We start from the raw sequence: 18780 nt of genomic DNA, 5'->3' as shown, positions 1-18780 counted from the left end.
CTGTTCTCTCCCCTACCAGACAAATCAGACAGGAATTCCCTAAATACCATCCTTGAGAAATAAATTAAGTTCCAAGACTAAGTTAGGGAACTGTTGTACATTCAGAGTGCATTATGCCTCCACGAACACTGGCTGGGTGTTTCTGGAACAGCGTATGTGCCTTAAGCACCATGACAACTCAGTCTTTTGGGCCATAGTCACTAGTTTTAGTTGCAGGGAAGGTCTCTGGTCTACTAGAAGGTCTGAGAGCCATGGCTGCACACAGATATGTTTTGTGCACAATGCAAGCCTGATTTCCCCCTTAGCCATACAAATTAAGACAATATTTATCACCATACAGTTTGATATTACTTCCAATAAGTACAATATTTATTAAACATTTCTTCAGTTTTGTTACATATTGTGCAACAAATTACAATATTCTGCAGCCACAAATTATATGCAGAGTATGAAGAAACTATTCATCAGATAGTGTGATCTTTCCATTTATAATTCTACAAGAAGGAACTAGCAAATCAGATCTTACATATATCTTACTAAATTTTATGCATGGAAAGTGACAGACACCGTTGTGCTGTTTGATACAAAATGGCTAAACTTCATCTTCAGAAGACTAAACCTGACATCTAAACATGCCAATAGAAACATCAAAACAAAAATACATCCTAACCAACCACAGGAAACAGTCTGGTATCAGGAAAAGCAACAAGGATTACACATTTATAAACCAGCACACAAAGGTTTAAAACAGTTCTGAAAATGAAGTTAGCTGTCTTGAGTCAAGGGAATAAAAAAAGTCAGTATTGACCATTTACAATCTCTGACCTTTGTGGAGACGGTAAGAATCTGTTGTAGTGCAGCTACATACAGTACAATTCAGGCAATTTTTTTTTTTCACTTGGGTTCAGATTGCAAATTCATTGTTGTGAGACAAAAGGGGGGAGGCAAGTTTTAGCAGCAACCTCCACTAGACTGCTTGACTGGAGTGCTCTGAATTTTAACATTGGACTTCTCTGCACCACCAGCTGTCGCTCCCGGACCCATTCGTTTTTTAATCTCGGCCGCCATGGTCATGAAAGACTGTTCTACATTTGTGGCATTCTTTGCACTGGTTTCCAAAAATGGAATTCCAAGAGAATCTGCAAATTCCTGCAAATCAAGAAACAGTGAACAGTAAGCTCATACACTGGTTCACACCTCACCTCATTTCCTGGTGCACCACTGGATAAGCCACAAGTTCCTCGACCACCACCCCACTCCCAAACTCCAGTCTGATGATGACTTGCACTGCAGGGGGTCATTAAACTGCTTGCATTTATGGCACCCTGACATCTGTGTACCAAGACACTTCCCTGCACTAGAACTTACTCAAGTGCATGACAATCCAGACTAGGTGCTCAACCAAGCAAATGCACATCAATAATCAACATACCTTTGCTGTTGTATAGTCTACTACTTTCTTTGTGGTCAGATCACATTTGTTCCCCACCAACAACTTGTTGACGTTTTCACTGGCATAACGATCTATCTCCTGCAGCCACTGTTTTACATTATTGAAAGACTCCTAGGAGATAAGAGAACTGTAAGCAAGACCCTTAACCAAAAGGGACAGTTCAGCACTGTTCAGTAATGACTGGGAAAGAATATGAAGCAGTGTGCTTATCAGTGTGATTCACAACCACAAGAGAGAACTCTAAGGCTACTGTATTCTTCCGCAACACAGTACTCCCCTGATTGCCTCAGGATAGGGGAGTCAACACAGGGTATATACACCTCCTCAGTCAATGCTCCGAGCCCTACGCAATCAGCCCGTCCTCCCTTGTTGCACTCCCCCCCGTTATTTTTCCCTGCTCCATATCTGGGACTCTTCCTCCTCCTCCCATAGCAGAGATAGAAGACATGGCACACAGCTGAAACCAGAAGAATCCCAGGCATTTACAAAGCAGCAGGTATTAGGTGCAAACCACATTGCTGTAGAGATGCTGGAACAACCTTCAACTCCAGAAATGCAGAACTGCCATGCTGAACTGATATTCAAAGTTAGCAATTGAATCCGATTGTTCTTTTTCTATTAATTCAGGAAACTCTACACTTCCTAAGAGCCCTTCAAACAGGACAACTGCACCAGTAATCTTCAGATATTCTTTCACAGAAAACACTGGCTCAGTTGTATCCTGCACACATGCTGATAGTTTTCTGTTTCAAATGCCAGGTTTTATTGTAGACCAAAGTTCAAGTACATTCAGAAATCTTTCAACAACTTCCATCAGCAACTCAGACTTCCTGCTACCAAAGGCAGGGTGAGAAGTATTCACATAGAACAACCAATTGCCTGCCCAGTAAGTCTTAGGTTAAGCCTAAGATAAATTGCTTTAGAACCACAGATCCCACCGCTCCTTTGATTTCTGTGTTTAGCCCCAAACCAGAGACTAACACACACATTTGGCTTGATAAACCTTAACGCAGCCTGAAGAACATGGTCGCTATCTGCTTCAGATGTGCCAAGTTGTGAAATTCCCAGTTTTATTTACTTATCAGCCTAGTGTATTCCACTTGGAGAAGCTCTCCAGGCACAGGTTTAACACTTACCTGATCTGTAACATCATACACAACTATGATGCCATGAGCACCTCTATAGTAACTGGAAGTGATAGTTCGAAACCTCTCCTGTCCTGCCGTGTCCCACTACAAGACAAATAACAGGATCAGTTACTGCAATGTAGCTGTACCAGTGTTACACATTAGCTTCCAGAAATACAGCTCGGGTGATCAGCCATCCAACTGCAAGCATATCCAAGTCACAGCTACAGAAGTGCCTCTGAAATGGTATGCATCACACAGGATTTGAGAAGATCAAGATATTTTAACTGAGAAGAATTACACTTCAGTAGGTACTTTTCTAGAAGTGCTCATTTGTTTGGTTTCAGACAAATAGAGTCAAGAGATCACACTGAGAAAACATTAAGCAGTTCTGACCCATGAAGAAGCCATGGTTCAGAGGTCAGAACAACAAACATGAGCCAGGGCTTGAAAGCCTGTAAGGAATAAGGTCAGAGGGATGTGGGTCTCTAACATGACCACCTCCTTCAGCTTCCTCAGTACAGGAGCTGCAGCAAAGGTATTTCAAGGCAACATCCTCTTCAGAGGATGAAGTGCAACTCCTCAAACCAAACCCGATTCCCTTCCACTGCTGGGAGAGTTAGGGAGGGACATTAAGTGCTTGACCTCTCCCCCACCAGGACAGGAACAGCACTCACCCAAACATTTCTCTCCCTGGAGCCCTGTCAAGAATAGGGCTAGCTGCATATTAAAAATAGTCAGACTCACAGACAGATTTCAGTAGTGTCAGCGTTCCTAGTGGGCTACTCTGGACTCAGGACAGCTACATTAGAGTCTGGAGGCTCAGACTCAGGCTTAGGCTTCTGGCCATAAACTGGACTCCTGCTCCACAACATGGCCTGGAATCCCTGAGTCATTGCCTTCGAGTCCTGAGAGCCTCTGCTTGAGCTGGAAACATTGGCTGACAAGGATTGTGTGACCTTGCATAGATATTAGATTTCATTACACCAGTCACCCTTTTAGAGTGCTTCAAGATTAGAGGAAAGAACTGCCAAGTCTCTTCCCCTGCTTATTCCAAATGAAAGGCCAAAAGCATAACCAGAAAACACTGCCCAGTGCTAAGGCAGACAGGCCAGTTACAAGTGTTTGTGTCAGTTTTTCCGTTCAGGTCGACAAAAGCAGAGTTTCCAGCACTAGACAGTGCAGCCTGCTATTAACAGCTGCTGCAGAATTCAGGCATCTTGGACAACTGTGTGATGTTCTTGCACTTACACAAATCCTTGCTCAATACTGCAGAACTACACCAGTTTTGCTATGAGAGCACTCCAGCATGGGATTCTACCCTTCTTCAGCTCACAGCCCATAGTGCCTTTTAAATACTTAAGCTTGCTTTTCTTCCCAGGAAAATAAGTTTGTAACAGCTCATTTCCTCTTTCAAGCAGGCAGCCTTGATAAGCATCCTTTAAGGACAGGTCATGGGAAGTCTTGTAATCTTGTAAAAACTGCCTAGCCTCTTGTAACAGGGAAGATATCGCTTATATTTTAATGACTAAAGTACAAAGATAACTACTAATAGTTACGAATGTAATTCTGTGCTTCAACAGATTAAAGTACCCCAGAGTTGAGAAATACTACTTACTATCTGAAGCTTGATTGTTTTCCCATCTAGTTCTATAGTTCTGATTTTGAAGTCCACACCAATCGTGCTGATGTAACTTTCTGTGTACGTGTCATCCTAGGAGAAAGAGTGAACATAAGTCAAGCCAGCTGCACCTCTTCTGCAGTCACCTACTTTATTATGCAACAGGCAGGCACCAGGCAGACAAAGGTACTTAATTCCCTAGCAAAAACAGTCTCATCATTCATGGCAAAGTCCAGTAGGCAGCTAGGTATTTTCACTGAGTATTTACTTCCCAAAAATTCTGCAAAGTTTTTTAAAAGCACCTCAAACAACAAGATTTATGTTCCAAAAACTAGTCAAAAAGCCTCTCTCTTCTGGAAACCCTATAGTGTTAAGCCCTTTTGAACTTTAGTTTAAAAAACAGTCTTTGCTCGTGTGGGCAGATTGAAGAGCTACTTAGATTAACCATTACAGTTATTAAAATGCCTCAGATTTTTATTTTCCTTTGATGGTTTTTCATCTGTATTACATGGCAGCTACCTACAAGAAGTCAGAGGCTTTGCCTCAGTCACACTCCACATCTGAATTTCAGATCCTCCGCTGCCACAGCTGGTTGCTAAGGCAGTTTAGAGTTACAGTTTGGGTACTTGTGTTAAGTCCTCTGCTCTGCAGTCTGTGTAAATACAGGAAGGAAAACGCAGCACTGGTTTAGCAGCTTGCATGGACCTGACTGCACTCTCCAGCAGGCCTTAAGGCACACAGGAAGTACTGGATCAGTCTTTACTACCTTCTAGCAATCGTTAGCTTGCCAGCATGAAGGAAGTTTCTATTCCCAAAGTACCACTAGGATAGAACTTCACATAAAATATACCACAAAAGGCTTTATGCAACCAACAGCCATCACAAAAGCAAGGGATTTCTTTGGGTTGTGAATGGAAGACACCTTAGGTAATACATCTGCCTGAGGGGAGACACACAAGTAAGAATAAAGCACTAAGCCTTTTAGAATGACATTTATTTCCTTAACATTTCAATACTCAAAAGGGTATGTTTGAAAAGCCTGATGCCATTTAACCTACAGCAGGAAGAACACAGGTAAGTGAATGCTGCGGTAATTCCTTATGTCAAGGCAAAATAGCTTAGTTAGTCAAATTTCTAAAGGAAAAAGCTACTTAGTTGAAGAAACACCAGATAACTGAGCACAAACTTAAGCTGGCTATCAAAAAAGAAAAGTTGGATTATTCACACGAAGCCAAAATTAATTCAAAAGTATCTGCAAGAGAAGCAGGCTAGACTGATCTGGGAGTACTGCTCCAGCTTTGGTGCTACTTCCAATCCACTGCCTCCAGTTCTGTGAGCAGAGCAGGTTACATCTTTCTAGTGTTCATACTGGTTTCAGTGTCTCCCTGTCCTAATACTGCACAAACAGCAGTTGTAAAAGCTTTAACTTGGGTGATGCTATTTGTCCACACCAGACCACCATTTCATATTAATAACATGAAACACAACAGGCTCTTTCCAGAGGTGCCTAGAGCAATTGTTTAGGCTGTGAAACTGCTGCCATCATCTTGCAGTAGTATCAACCTCTAGTTTCTAAACTAATGCCCCATATTCTCCCTTCCTTCCTCTCCTCCCATGGCAACATAAAGCTGTACTTTGGCATAGACGTAGATAAGGAGTTCACTGGACTCCACCTTTTTCACTGAGCTGTCAAACACATTTTAGCTTTTCCTGTTGACAGCAAAACTAGGGCTTCTTACATCAGATTTCAGCCACAGCAGCCCACCAGCAATTTTAACATTTATTATACACTCATTCACTAAAGGAAGCATAAGACCTCATTATTCTTAGGGTATTATTTAAATTACTTCTCCCTCTGGCTAAGCAATTGGTAGGCCTTTTCAATGAAGACATCAAACTTCATCCGGCTGAAAATATTCAGATCAAGTAGTAAATGATCAAGGTCTTGCCCTGACACATTTGTACTCTTCATGCCTGAAGGCACACACCCCAGAATTCAAGTATGTTCTTCCATCTTCAATGTTCTACCGCTAGTGTAATGATGGAAGTTAAATTAAGATATCTTGTTCTCAAGTAACAGGAAAATGAGAATTAAACTTAACTGGACATATTCTTGATATTATTTCTTTCTGTATTACTCAAACAAATACATCGGCTAGAAACAAATGCAGAAGACAGGAGGGATTTTGCAATACTTCAATTATTCCTTGGTATACCAGACCTGACAAGACATCAGTCCTTTCAAGTAGTTCTTGTAGCAGAGAAGTTCTTGCTAAATACCCGGTACCTTTTTTACATAAAGTTTTCAAGCATGATCACTTACTGCAAACCTAAGTAGAAGGCAAGATTTCCCAACACCGGAGTCTCCAATCAGAAGTAGCTTGAATAAATAGTCACTGCAGAAAGGAAAAAAAAAGTTGTCACTTAATGAAAAATACTATTGAGAACCAAGTTCCTTATAGCTAGTATATTATGATGTTTAAGAAGTGTAAATTAATTCACTACTGGGGAAGTCACCTACAACTCCAAGCTTCTCTATCCAGTTTAGACACTCTCACAATTCACTTGGTGAGGGAAGTGAGGTAGATGCTCTGAACACAGCATTTTTGTTTAGAACTGTACTTTCCTAGGAAGTTACTCTGGGGATATTAGTGTGACTACCACCAAGACTAACACAGTCCTACTTCAGCCCTTTGTGGTCTAGCTAAGATTAAAATCATGCTTTGCAATTAGGTGCAAGCCTCATTGTTTGGTTGAGTGACTCAACATGCAGACGGTAGTAATAGCCTGCTGTCCACCAGAGCCATTATCTTTGCATCTTTAAAGTCAAAGGCTCGATTCCACTGCCCAGCTTCACAAATACCATGTAGTTGGCCAAACGCAACCAATTCTTTCCTCAGTTTAAGTTACCCAAATTTAAGTTCCAGCAGAATCCAACAGCACAATATGCATTTTAAATATACAAACTATGAACGCTAAGTTTAGTGGCCTGCTAAACCAAAATGAACATCCACCTTCCACAACAGACTATTAACAGCTGACAGTGACCACATACTCTACTTGCCTTTCAGGAATTAAAATAAAGCTAAAACCATTGCCAGATGAGGATACATTCATTCTCTAGAGGGTGTCAGATGTGATATTAGAAATTCTCAAGTCACATTAGAAGAGGTGACTTTTTTTTTGCTTAATGTTGAGTCCTCCCAACATTGAGGGAACAAGCACAGTATCATCAATGACCAACCTAGTCTTATACTTCAAAGAGTAGTGAAGATTTCGTTGTTGGCAAAACATTAGATTTTGTGTTAGTCATAAGACTAATGGGGCAGTTTAACATTAGAGATCAAGTAGCAGAGAAAAAGCAACAAACCACCACTTACACAAGTTATTTTGCTTTGTAAGTACCAGACGAACCCATTCTAGGTTTTACAACTCTTCAGCCCTGTAGCATCCAGGATTAAGTCCTGTTCTCATTTAACCACTGGAGTTTACAACAGACATATTTCTATGCCCACTTAACCAAACTGAGAAGATAAAATGTATGCAAATGCCTGAAGTCAACTGTCCCCACCTATTACTCCCTACTAACATCACCATTGACTCTGGCTGGCAGGAATCCAGCCAGGAAACTGCATCCATCCCCGGCTGGTAACAGCCAAGCAGATGGTCAACTGCTCAGCTTTTCATCACGCCTCTGCTCAAGTGCCCAGAAGACTGTCATCTTGGCTGGTCCCAGGTTGCAAGAACACGCTCAACTGAAACCTTCATCAGTTTCCGCAGCACTTCTCTCATGGCTAGAGAGAAGTCAGAAGTGGTAAATGTAGCAACTAATAAGCTGATCCTTAAAAATGCAACCTCCACCCCCGCAGTGTAAAGCTAAAAGCACTCAAGGTATTTAAAAAAAAAATCAAAGTCAAAGGATATCTAGCAGTTTACGGTCACAGAACTCACTATTCCACCTGTCAAGTCAGGTACTAATACAAGGCAAGATGATTTTAGTAGAATGACAGTTATTAACCCAAACTGTTCAGGGGAGATAAGTTACATTACATCACAACCCACATATCTTAACAGCTTCAAGACAGCTGAAGCATTATTACTGACCAGAAGCATTATTACTGCTGGTACTCTTACACTGGTGATCACGGACAAAATACATGTTTCTTGAAGCTTGGGCCTGCCCATAAGGTGACACCAAAATCCCTCCTCACAACCTAGAGTCCCGAGCACCGCCCCTGCCTGTGCTTCAAAAGAACAGTTTTGGGTTTCCTGTGGCTCCACTTGCAGAAACTCCACCACAGCCACGCTGACAAGCTAGTGGCTGAGGATGCACAGTTGTATTTTATCACAAAAAATGTGTTTTAAGCCTAAGGATCACTGAAGTGGGACTGTATTGACCAGTGTTACACTTACCCTCAGCTACCCAGGTCTGCTGCCTCTCAACCACCATCACCACCCAGTAACCCAGGCAAGGGGCTACCCAATAGCAACTGTAGCAAGAGACATTTAGAACTCCTTACCCCAACTAACAATTTAGTTCCCCAAGAGCAGCAGAGAAACTCTATGTAACCTGGAGACCAAGGTAAGGTACAACAGCTCTGAGACCTGGTCCACTGTTAAACCTATGCCTTCTTCCCCAGGATTATGCATAAACTGAGGCCACAATTGCCTCAGCCTTCAAATGCCTCCTTCCTACTTCAGGAGGAAGTTTTAGTTGTTCAGTTCTCTGCAAAACCAGAATTTGCAGTAATCCTGAAGTTAAACTATTACTTACAGTAAGCCCTAATACACTTGAAAGTATTAGAGCTTGCAGCATGTTATAATCCCCTTAAGAATGGTAACACATGAATATTACCACTATATTGTCTTCACTAAAATTAGTGGAAAAAAATTAATTCCTTCTTGGTGTAGGTAAGGCTTTAGCTATGAGTCTGAAAGACTCACTTCAGAGCCTCCCCTTGCTTCCAAGGGGAATTCAGGTCCCCCCAGCCCCCAAACATCAAGCAACTTGTCCTCCTCTGTTACTCTTAGCACTAAGAGCAGCTCCCAACCAGATCTACCCTACTATTAAATCTTTGACTGTTCAGAAGCAAACAAGAACAATAATGGTTTATACACAGCACTACTAAGTTAACGCAACAAGAACCCCAGAAGCCTTAAATACTGGGTTTGACACCTTTGCTATTAAGACCCTCCCTCACTGTGGGCTTCAGTATTTCCAGAAGCAAGTGACAACCACAGGCTCATACGGTGACTTAAGCCACCTGCCTCACCCCCACCAAAACCAGGGCTGGTGCCAGTCAGGCTGCAGAAGGGTTGGAAATGGCCTTTACTGAGTTAGCTATGTTAGAAATGGGTGTTGTGTCACAAAAACCTAGTTTTGCCAGATAAGCCAGACTGACACTTAGACCTGCATCAATTCAGAGATAATTTAAGTAGAATCTTGCTATTTAGGTTTTAAAACATTAAAATCATTCCATATGCCAATGATATAGTGCCTTCCTTTCTAGGTACAGTTGCTTCAGGACCTTTTAAAATACAGAGGTGCCTATATAGGGGCCTTGAGAACCAAATGAGCCGTCTGTTACACATGGTGTGATGCCAGAGACAGCTCTCAGGGTACAGCAACAGTTTAAATGAAACAAAAATGAAGACAAGCTACAAAAATTAGCAGAAATCTATTTCTAGACTGAACTACACTGACAGAATATCTGTGTTAACAGGTTCAACTGTAGCAATGTTTCCAACAAGCCATGCAGGTTAGTTTTGGTATTTGCTCCTGAAGAGCCACACAACCATTTCTGAAGCCACTGAATTTTGCTCTTCAAACCTGAAGATTGAACTCATCAGCTCTTCCAGTTTAGGGAGCCTTCATAAAGCAGGCTGAGCTATGCAGCATAGCCTTCTCCACACTACTTGGCAATAGCATGAATTCAGATTTATCGTTCAACTATTTCTCACCATTTATATAAGCAAGTCATACTTAGCACCCGTAAGAGAGCGCACACTGGAAGAATATGTGCAGCAGGCAGGTACTGTCAGTAAGAGTGAGGCTTTCAAATCCTCCCCATCAGGAAGAGGATATGGTAACTTCCTCTTAACATATCTAGCCTTTTTCTCTTTGGCAAGTTTAATTGCCTCTTGCAAAAAAAAGGTACCTCCAAAACAGCCCTGTCAAATTTTTGAGCAGAGAGCAGCATCCTCCTGTTACATGCATTTTCCACGTAATAGTCAGCAAGTTCAGCAGAAGACCAGGAAGTCAAGTTTAAGACAGACCTGGCCAAAGCTGCGGGGAACAAGGGACCTAAGACACTGTTGTTTATACAGGTAGACACGTGGGGATTTTTTAAATGCCAGGAAGGTTTTATGCCAAAACAGACAAGACTAGGTAGTCATCTGTCTCCAACAAGGAACTGCTGGAATCGGCTTTAATCACTGATGTCAGCTGCAAGTTTACTGTAAACAGGTACTCACAGCAGCCTCAAACCCCCAGTCTTTGTTCTACTACCCAAGAAACTTTGAAGAGGACCACGACTGTCACTGATTACACACTGCTTGTGTAAGTAAACAGAATCCAAAAGACATAATGCCACTTTGCATCACAGATTGCTGTTTAGAAAGGTCAGAACACAAATGATTTCAGATGATTCCAGCAACCTAGAAGCTGTCACTCAATTGTCATCTACTGAACACCATCACACAAGACTGAAAAGCCCCATATAGGTATTCTCTAACACTTCTGAAGAATGCAAAAAACCCAGATTTACTCCAAAAAGCACTTCATCTCCTCATCTCCCCTTAAAGAAGGTATCTAGAACAAGATCCAGACACTACAGAATGTTGATCAAGATTAATTGATACCACTTAGCTGTTAGATAGTTCACCCATCAGTCTGTTTATGCTAGTCAGCCTACTACATGCAAGTTGCAGAAGGGGTAGGAAATGCCGAACCTGACATGATCTAGTCACAACAAAGTCAATATTGACATTATGCTCATTTAAACACCATGAAGGGGGGAGGAACACAGAAGGAATACATCCCAGTGCTAGGTGGGCAGGCGTTTTCAGAGTTTAGCTTCCACTAATAGCTCATCCATCCCTCTTCAGCTCCTTCACTCAAATGAAAAAGCACACTAACTAGTCCACTAGGCTGTCCCACAGCCCTGAAGTTTCAAGGAAGCTCTCAGAAGCACACACACCCTCTTCAAACCCTTGCACCAGCAGCTTCTAATCCTATAACTTTAATGGGAAAATTGAAGGAGGCAGGTCTTTTTATTAAGAAATTTTAACTAGCTATCCCACTGACCTCTGACAGAGAGTTCTAGCATGCCCAGGAGAGAGGATTTGGGGCTACAGCCTGATCTGAAGCTGTGATAAGGAAGTGAGAATGTGTTACATTATAGGCAAGGCACTTCTAAAAGGACAGACATCTGTATCTGTTACAGGTAACTAGAAGGAATAATGTCATAATCCCGTAAGTCTTATTCCTGGTTTACCACTGATCTAAGTATACTTATTACAGCGAGATATTTTCTGTCCATCTCACCACACCCTTTTCATCTCCTATCCTCATCCTGCAGACACAACCCTGTCAGGAAGTAGCAATTTAATACTACAAATTAATCTGAAACTACAGCTTTTCCTCTTTGTTTCACTTTCAAGAACTCAGCCGTCCTCACCATCAGGAATGAGGACTCTTCACTGAGAATGAGTTTCCCTCAAAACGTTTTCCCCATCTTCATAGCAGCATTCAGTATTTCATTGCAGTGAACTACTCTCTGCATCAGAGTCTAGAAATCTGAGAAGCTTCAGGAAAGGCAAAAAAAAAAAATCTATGGAAAAAGCCCCCTTCAACCTGCTTCTGCACAGACAGTGTTAGGGGCCTAACACCTTGCAGGCAGTTTTTCACTACAAAACCCACCAGTCTGCAAGGTAAATCTGAGTTTAACTCTGAGAGTCATGACAACCACAGAGGCACCAACAATTTGCTGGTCTTTCACCCACTGACTACCTCCAGCTACTGTTTTGGTGTTTTCCAAAGCCATACGAGCAAGCTTGTTATGTAATCTTGCCAAGACGGCACTTGAGTTCCTGGCTGTACCTCTTAGTTTTCACCAACTCCCTCACACTAGCTGATGACTACTTTGCCTTATACTCCTATTTGCTCTTCAGGTGATTTTAATGGGCCCAGAGTGCTTGCAACCATACTGCCATAAGCAGAGAGCACAAAAGCCATGACCATGCAAGTCAGTAGCCTCAGCTGTGTGGAAAAGCATGCTCTGAGGACAAAAGTTGTTCAAGCATCATCCATGAACAGAGACAATGGGTATCGAGCAGTAATGTCATACCACACATGCATTTCGATACCATAGCCACTTCAGTTACATTAGAGGGCACAGCGGCTTCATCATCCCAAACTGGAGTGCCAGCAAAACCAGTGTCAGTGAAAGAATCCTAAAAACCACTCTTCAACATTGAAGTGTTGAGAGTGCAGCAGCTGGTTTTTCAAGTGCTTTTTAAACTAATCCCAAGTCTCTCCTCTTATTCACTCAAAAAAGCCATGAGCAAAGCGAGGTTTATTGTCCCTGACATCCTGGTGGGCAAGCCACTGCTCTTACAGTTGCCAGGATACAGACAACTATTGACCAGAGAGCTCAGACATCCTTACTCCCGAGCAGGCCAATTAGAGAAAAAGGCCATATTCACACAATGAGGTGCAACGACCCTCCAAAAAAAACTGTGCCATCACCAGGTTTTCTAGGCAAGCGCTATTTCAGCTCAAGACAGCCCCAAGAGCATTTCATTATCAAGTCACAGCGTTGCAAAATCTACATAGGCAAGAAGTGTTTTGCAAGAACCATGTGACACACACATGACTTGCAGCTAAAGTGAAGGGTGGACCTCTGACTACTAAGCTGCCAGCAGCAACCGGCCAGGAAGATCGGCTTTCACAAAGAGCTGGTTTTCCCCCCCGGACTTGTTGGAGCCTGGACTCCGATGCCTGTTTCCGAGGTCCGAAAAAATCGCCGTCAACTATGCCCATACTTACTTCGCCGCCGACAGCGCTCCCGGGGAGGGAGGCGGGATGCCGAAGCCACCCGGATAACCGGGCCCATGGCGCCGGTTTAGAGCGGGGACATCATTAACTTTTCATGGCCCGCCGCGCGGCTGCCGCCCCACCCCGCCCCCCCCTCCCCGGTGCCCGTAACCCAACCCCCCGGGAACGGCACCAGCAGGCCTAACGCCTGCCCTCCGCCGCCGCACGGCCTCCGGGGCACGGCTCCCTCGGTGACCGGGTGTAGGCGACGGGCCGCCGGAAGCCCTCAGGCCCGAAGGCTCGGCCCTCCCACCCCCCCACCCCCCCCTCCGCGCCAGGCCCGGCGGCGGCGTCCCCTCCCCGCGGCCTGCCGCTCGCGGACCCCCGGCGCGGGGCAGCGGGGCTCGGGTCCGCGGCGAGGCCCTCCCCCGGCCCGCACTCACTATTCGGGATTCATGCTGGACATGTCCGTGGGGCCCGCGGCCCGAGGGACGGCGAGCGCGCTCTGAGGGGGGGCGGTCGCGGCCTGGCACCTCCCGCCGCCGAGGCGGGCGCTCCGCGGATGCAGGCGTCCAACGGCTCCCGCCTTCGCCCGGCGCTCGGCTCGGCCTGCCCCTCCGCCGGCGCCCTGCCCGCTCCGCGGCCTCCGCGCTCGCTCCTCAGCCCAAAATGGCTGCCAGAGCCCAACCAGGAAACGGGGCGGCCTCTCGCCGAGCAGCGCTTACATGGCCGGGGGGCAGTGGCGGGGCATGCCGGGAAGGCGAGTCCGCGCCGCCGCCGCCGACCCGCGCCGCCGGCCGGCCGCGCCCGCCGCCGAGGGACTCGCTTTCCCGGCGGCCCCTGCGGCGGCCCCGGCGCATGCGCTCCGGCCGGCCTTTCTTCCCTCGGCCCCGTCGGCTCGGCGCGGCGGCCGGCGCTGCCGATTGGCCGGGGAGGAGCCGGCTCGGGGTGACGTCGGCGGGAAGACGTGGCAGCTCGGACGAGTCACCGCGCGGGCAGGAGAGGGGCGTGGCCTCGGCGGGCGGGGCGGGGCGGGGCAGGGCACCTCCCCGCGGGCGGCGGCGGGGGCGACCGGGCGCCCCGGCCGGGAAACGTCGGGCCGGGGTTCGCGGCGGGGCTGGCCGGGTCCCCCCGGCCTGCGGGGAAGGGGGTCTCCCCGGCCGTGAGGTGCCGCGCCCAGCCCTTCCTCCCGCGTGGGATCGATACCCGCTCCCCCCCCCCCCCCCCCGGTATGGCCCAGCCAGAGCTTTATTTTTCCCGTTGGTTACACTTCCTCCGCTCTAAACACGGGCGACAAGGAGATCCCGAGCCCCGTCTCGGGTCTGCCGGTGTCTGACATCCACGTACCGATCGGGTTTTAGCGTGTTTCACAAAGGTCTTTGGCCAGGTGGGTTTGTCGGGAGGGAGGAGCGAGGCAGGCCCAAACGGGAGAGGGTTACAAACATGTCACCTCTAAAACGAGGACAGGCCTGCCACCGTAGGGCGGCTGGGAAGAGGGAGATGGAGGAGGACAACCCGGTCCGCTGCTTATTTTACCACTTAACCTTCGTGTCGGGTGAGGGGTAAAAAATGGAGGCATTGTAATAAAAATAGGTACAACAGGGGTGGCTGGCAGCGCAACGACATCTATAGCAGAACGGGGCGTCTGTAGGAGTTAAGACCTCTTTTCTCCACATGCATTAATAAGTAACAATCCCTTTTTGCACTGCCGTTGCATCTTTTATCAAAAGCATTTTAGAAGCATTAATTAGTCACATTTCATAACATTCTTTGGGCACGGTAAATATTACTATGCTCATTTTACTGCTGGGAAACAGGCAGGGAGAGATTGTCACACACCTCGGATCTCGGAGCAAACGACCTGTTAAAGCTGGAAGAATTCAGAATATAGGAGCCTAGTTTTCTGGTCAACCACTTAAAACAAATTCTCACTGAATATCAAGTTATATCGCTGGCATTTTTAGTTGTTTATGCTTCCAGATTTATTCCTAACAAAGTCCTAGCCTTTTCAACACCATCAGAAAGAGCACATCGCTGCAATGCCATACATCATTCTAGACTCGTACACAGAGCACGGCTAAACCTTACAAATCTTAACAGGTCCTTGTAATCAGCTTGGGAATTTAAATCCCCACTAAATACAAATTATCTGACATTATTTCATTACAAAGGGCATAGTATAATACATTGACCAAAGTTTATCTTCCAACCAGCTCAAAGGACAGGAGGAACAATCCGCAAATGGATTGCGAGATCACTGAAACATCCCGTGCAGGGAAGCGTGTGTAGGACTTCATATGGCAAGCTGGGAAGCGTTACTGCAGCCATGTAGATGTTAATCTGTTCACACGCTGACTTCCACCAAGCTGCAAGTCACCGGCCATGTAAGTACACCAAGGGACTACCGAAATAACCGACGTGAACGGGAGTCTTTCCCTTGGACAGCAACAGAACAGAGCTGAATCCCCAGAGGAACTGAAACTGCACGGTCTTGTCCTTTTTTCCCCCCACAAGAAGATCATGAAAAGTCACTCGCACGCCACGCATCTTCATGGTTTTAATATAGTTATGTTCAGTTTCTTAAAAAAAGTCAATAAACTGTGCTGACTATAATTGAAAATATCGAGCATTGGTTAAAAAAGGTTTTGGGTTTCCTTTGCTTTCTTGCATTGCTTGTTAGGTAACATAATCTGCAGATGAATCTACCACATAAATTACTGTACGTACTGCTTCTGTGGTGGCCATCGTTGAAGATTCTACTTCCCTTTCCCTATTACTTTGTGTATTTGTGAAACAATACCCATTTTCTTTGATGTTTGCCATCAGAAATCCAGCGAAACCTTTGAAACTCTCTCTCCTCTCTCGTACAGCACGACTCTTGAGACGCTCTGTGGAAGGTGACCAGATGTGCAGGAATATCCCAGATGACAAACTTCGTTTAGCAGACAGCACGTCATTCTCTGCTGAATACAAAAATTGTTTTTGCAGGGATATTTTTAACATTTGTGCTTTTACTTTTCTCTTCCCCAGTGAAACAAAAAGCTCCAACCACCCCAATTCCTTATTCTGTTGTGAGGACTAATGCTTACAGGCCAGAGTAAATAGGGCTCTGCCACATATGGCGCTGCATAAATGTTTCCAGCAAAGTCAGAGCAGACACAGAGACAAGACAACACCAGCACTAGCTAACTATGAAAGCCGCAGATTAGATTTACTTCTGAAGTAGGGCACAGGTTAATAAGAGTGTGGGATGCTGTTTCATCTCAGAGAAATAATAGCTTCCGTGTCTGAGAAGAGCATATTTAATCTGTATGACTGAACCAGTGGCACGGCAGGCGTAGCAACCCGTGGCTCCAGGCTGGGTGTAAGGGCAGTGCGAAAAGTGAGTCTACTTCAGCTCTTCAGGGAGGTGCAGGGGGGGCTTTCCGCTGCCCATGTTGCAGGCTGAGGTCATCTGCTGCTGTGATGTCATCTGCAGCCGAGTGTCTGCACGTGTACCCGTTTAACTGGATGAACAGGCTCAGGACCCCTGCCTGCTTTGTAGCTGGGATCGGAGTGATGATTTGTAACCCATGTATCGCATTCTGTCCTGTTCCTCCTCCTTCCTTAAGCGGGTATTCATAGTTTGTCTTGAACACCACGAACCACTGGACGGTCAGAGAGGCCTCACTTATCTTTTGCTAATAGGAGCGTAGTGCAGGGAGCAGTTATCAGATGCCAGTTAGGGAAACATTATTCATATACCTTCAGGGCTGAATTCTGCCTGTGCCAACAGAGGCTGATTTTACCCTGTTAGTGAAATCAGCTGCAGAATTTCCTTTGGCTCGGGCTATAGCGCTCTACCAGAGCAGCCTAGGAAAAGCCGTGAGCACAGATTACCTTGAACTGTAATCACCTTCCCCAGTCCTGTCCACCCCAGGGCAGTATCCTGACCCACTAACTCGTGTCTTTGAGGTTGAACTCTGCTGGTTCCTGGTTCCACTCAGGTGACCTGCCATCCCCTGCTCCCATCTCTCTCCTCCCTAGGCTACAGAAGGTGTGTGCCAGAGGAGGCTCTGGGAAATGAGGGGACAGGAGGACAGGGGATGGGCGGGAGAGAGAAAGCAAGCTGCAGTGGCTGCGGGCAGGTGTAAGAGGGGAGAGGAAGGAGGAAAAACAGCACAAATGATGGAGGAGGAATGTTACAGCTGCATGAGCTCAGGTTTTGCATTGCAGTACGGAGCCCACATGCCTGCTCTGCTGCGGGGCTGTCGGTGAGACTGTGAGGGTATCGCCCGTGTGGACTGCAGCCTGCAGAAAGCAGCGAGCTGCACAGGATTCGTTCTACCTTCCTCTTCTGCCCTTATTTCATATGAAATGGTCAATATTTTTTAGCTATATAACCATGCCACACAGTCACAAGGCAAAGGAAGGTTTCAGGTCTGCTCTCTACCACTCTACCACAGTTTTTACCCTGAAAATGTCTTTCTTTCCCCTGTGTAACAATTCTTGAACCAAAGGTAGGGGGAATCAGGCTTCTGACCAAGTACTGCCTCCCCATAAAGCTGTCACGTTAGCATAACAGTGTTCAGATATCATTCGGCTCCTGCCAGTGTCCTTTTCCTTAGACTATGTATAAAATCAGACAAAACCAATGTAGGTATTCATTTCCCCTCCTGCGTTCCTCTGCTCTTCCTTTCCCCTCCCCCTTCTCAGTGTCTGATCCCTGTAGTGGGAAGCTCGCAGGCTAATAGATGCACGACAGCCACACGGAGAAGGTCAGGTACCAGGAATGCACAACAGCAAGCTGAGACGTTGCAACTGACTCTTGATATCAGCAGTGCTGGGGAACAAACACTGATTTTAGCTTATCAATAGGAGCATGTCTCTCTCGTATTGCTCACAGTCCTCCCATGTATTTAATCTCTCTGCAGGACTTGTCAGCTACCAATGTTTTTCTGACAGTATAACCAGTCCATTTCTGATGTGCTGGCAGCACACCTAAAATGGTGTTAGCAAATTCTTCTCCTTATTAATTCTTGATTTAGGAAGTAAAGGGCAAAGGAGAAGTAAGTTGCTGATGGACCTGTGGTACCACTGGGAGGGACAGAACAAATGAACCCATACTCAGGTGGTAGTCTGATGTCAGAAAACAGAAGTGGAGAGGAAAATGGTATTCTGGAACCGTTTAAAAGAGCTGGTCCACTATCACACATTGCTTCTTACAGGAGGGAGGTAACCAGATGGTGTAATGGATCTTACCGGTCTGTAAGTCACCACAAAACAGCTGATGTCCGGCTCTACCTCTCGTTTTTGCCTCATACGGCCTGTGCTTTCACATCCTACAGTGAGGGGAATGGAGCCAGTGGTTTCATGTTGGTTCCAATCACAGGCAGAAGCCAAACAGATACAGGCAGGGTGAAGTGTCAAGAGCACTTGGTGGATGTGAAGGGATAGATAGCAGGATGCTCGGAGAGCAGATGTCGAACTCTGGTGAGCTAAATCTCTTTCGGGAAACTCCTAGAAGGAGATCTAGCACCTTGTTCTGGCTCCTTTCTTCAGA

The 18780-nt window shown here is 45.8% G+C and overlaps 1 protein-coding gene across 2 annotated transcripts; it reads right to left on the bottom strand.

Moving 5' to 3' along the window:
- Positions 1-347: 347 nt before the first annotated feature.
- On the bottom strand, positions 348-13882 carry RAB1A (RAB1A, member RAS oncogene family). Of its 2 annotated transcripts, XM_050893209.1 has the most exons (6): positions 13682-13877; positions 6525-6597; positions 4199-4294; positions 2590-2685; positions 1433-1564; positions 348-1149 (listed from the first exon to the last, which is right to left on the bottom strand). In XM_050893209.1, the coding sequence occupies exons 1-6, from the start codon at positions 13702-13704 to the stop codon at positions 952-954; spliced, it is 618 nt and encodes a 205-aa protein (XP_050749166.1). In that variant the 5' UTR covers positions 13705-13877; the 3' UTR covers positions 348-951. The 2 variants fall into 2 exon arrangements, with proteins under 2 accessions (XP_050749166.1, XP_050749167.1); XM_050893210.1 differs by lacking the exons at positions 1433-1564; positions 2590-2685 and having other exon boundaries at positions 13682-13882.
- Between the last annotated feature and the right edge of the window lie 4898 nt (positions 13883-18780).

This window comes from Gymnogyps californianus, chromosome 3 (genome assembly GCF_018139145.2).
Source record: "Gymnogyps californianus isolate 813 chromosome 3, ASM1813914v2, whole genome shotgun sequence".
Taxonomy (NCBI): domain Eukaryota; kingdom Metazoa; phylum Chordata; class Aves; order Accipitriformes; family Cathartidae; genus Gymnogyps; species Gymnogyps californianus.
Note: the sequence above shows the minus strand (reverse complement) of the source record. Positions and strands in the feature narration are given on the sequence as shown.

Coding starts and splice junctions, on each gene's coding strand:
- RAB1A (XM_050893209.1), bottom strand. CDS start 13,704: ATGTCCAGCATGAATCCCGAATA. Junction 4,295..6,524: donor GCCTTCTACTTAGGTTTGCA/GTAAGTGATCAT, acceptor TCTTTCTCCTAG/GATGACACGTACACAGAAAG. Junction 1,150..1,432: donor TAGACTATACAACAGCAAAG/GTATGTTGATTA, acceptor CTTGATTTGCAG/GAATTTGCAGATTCTCTTGG.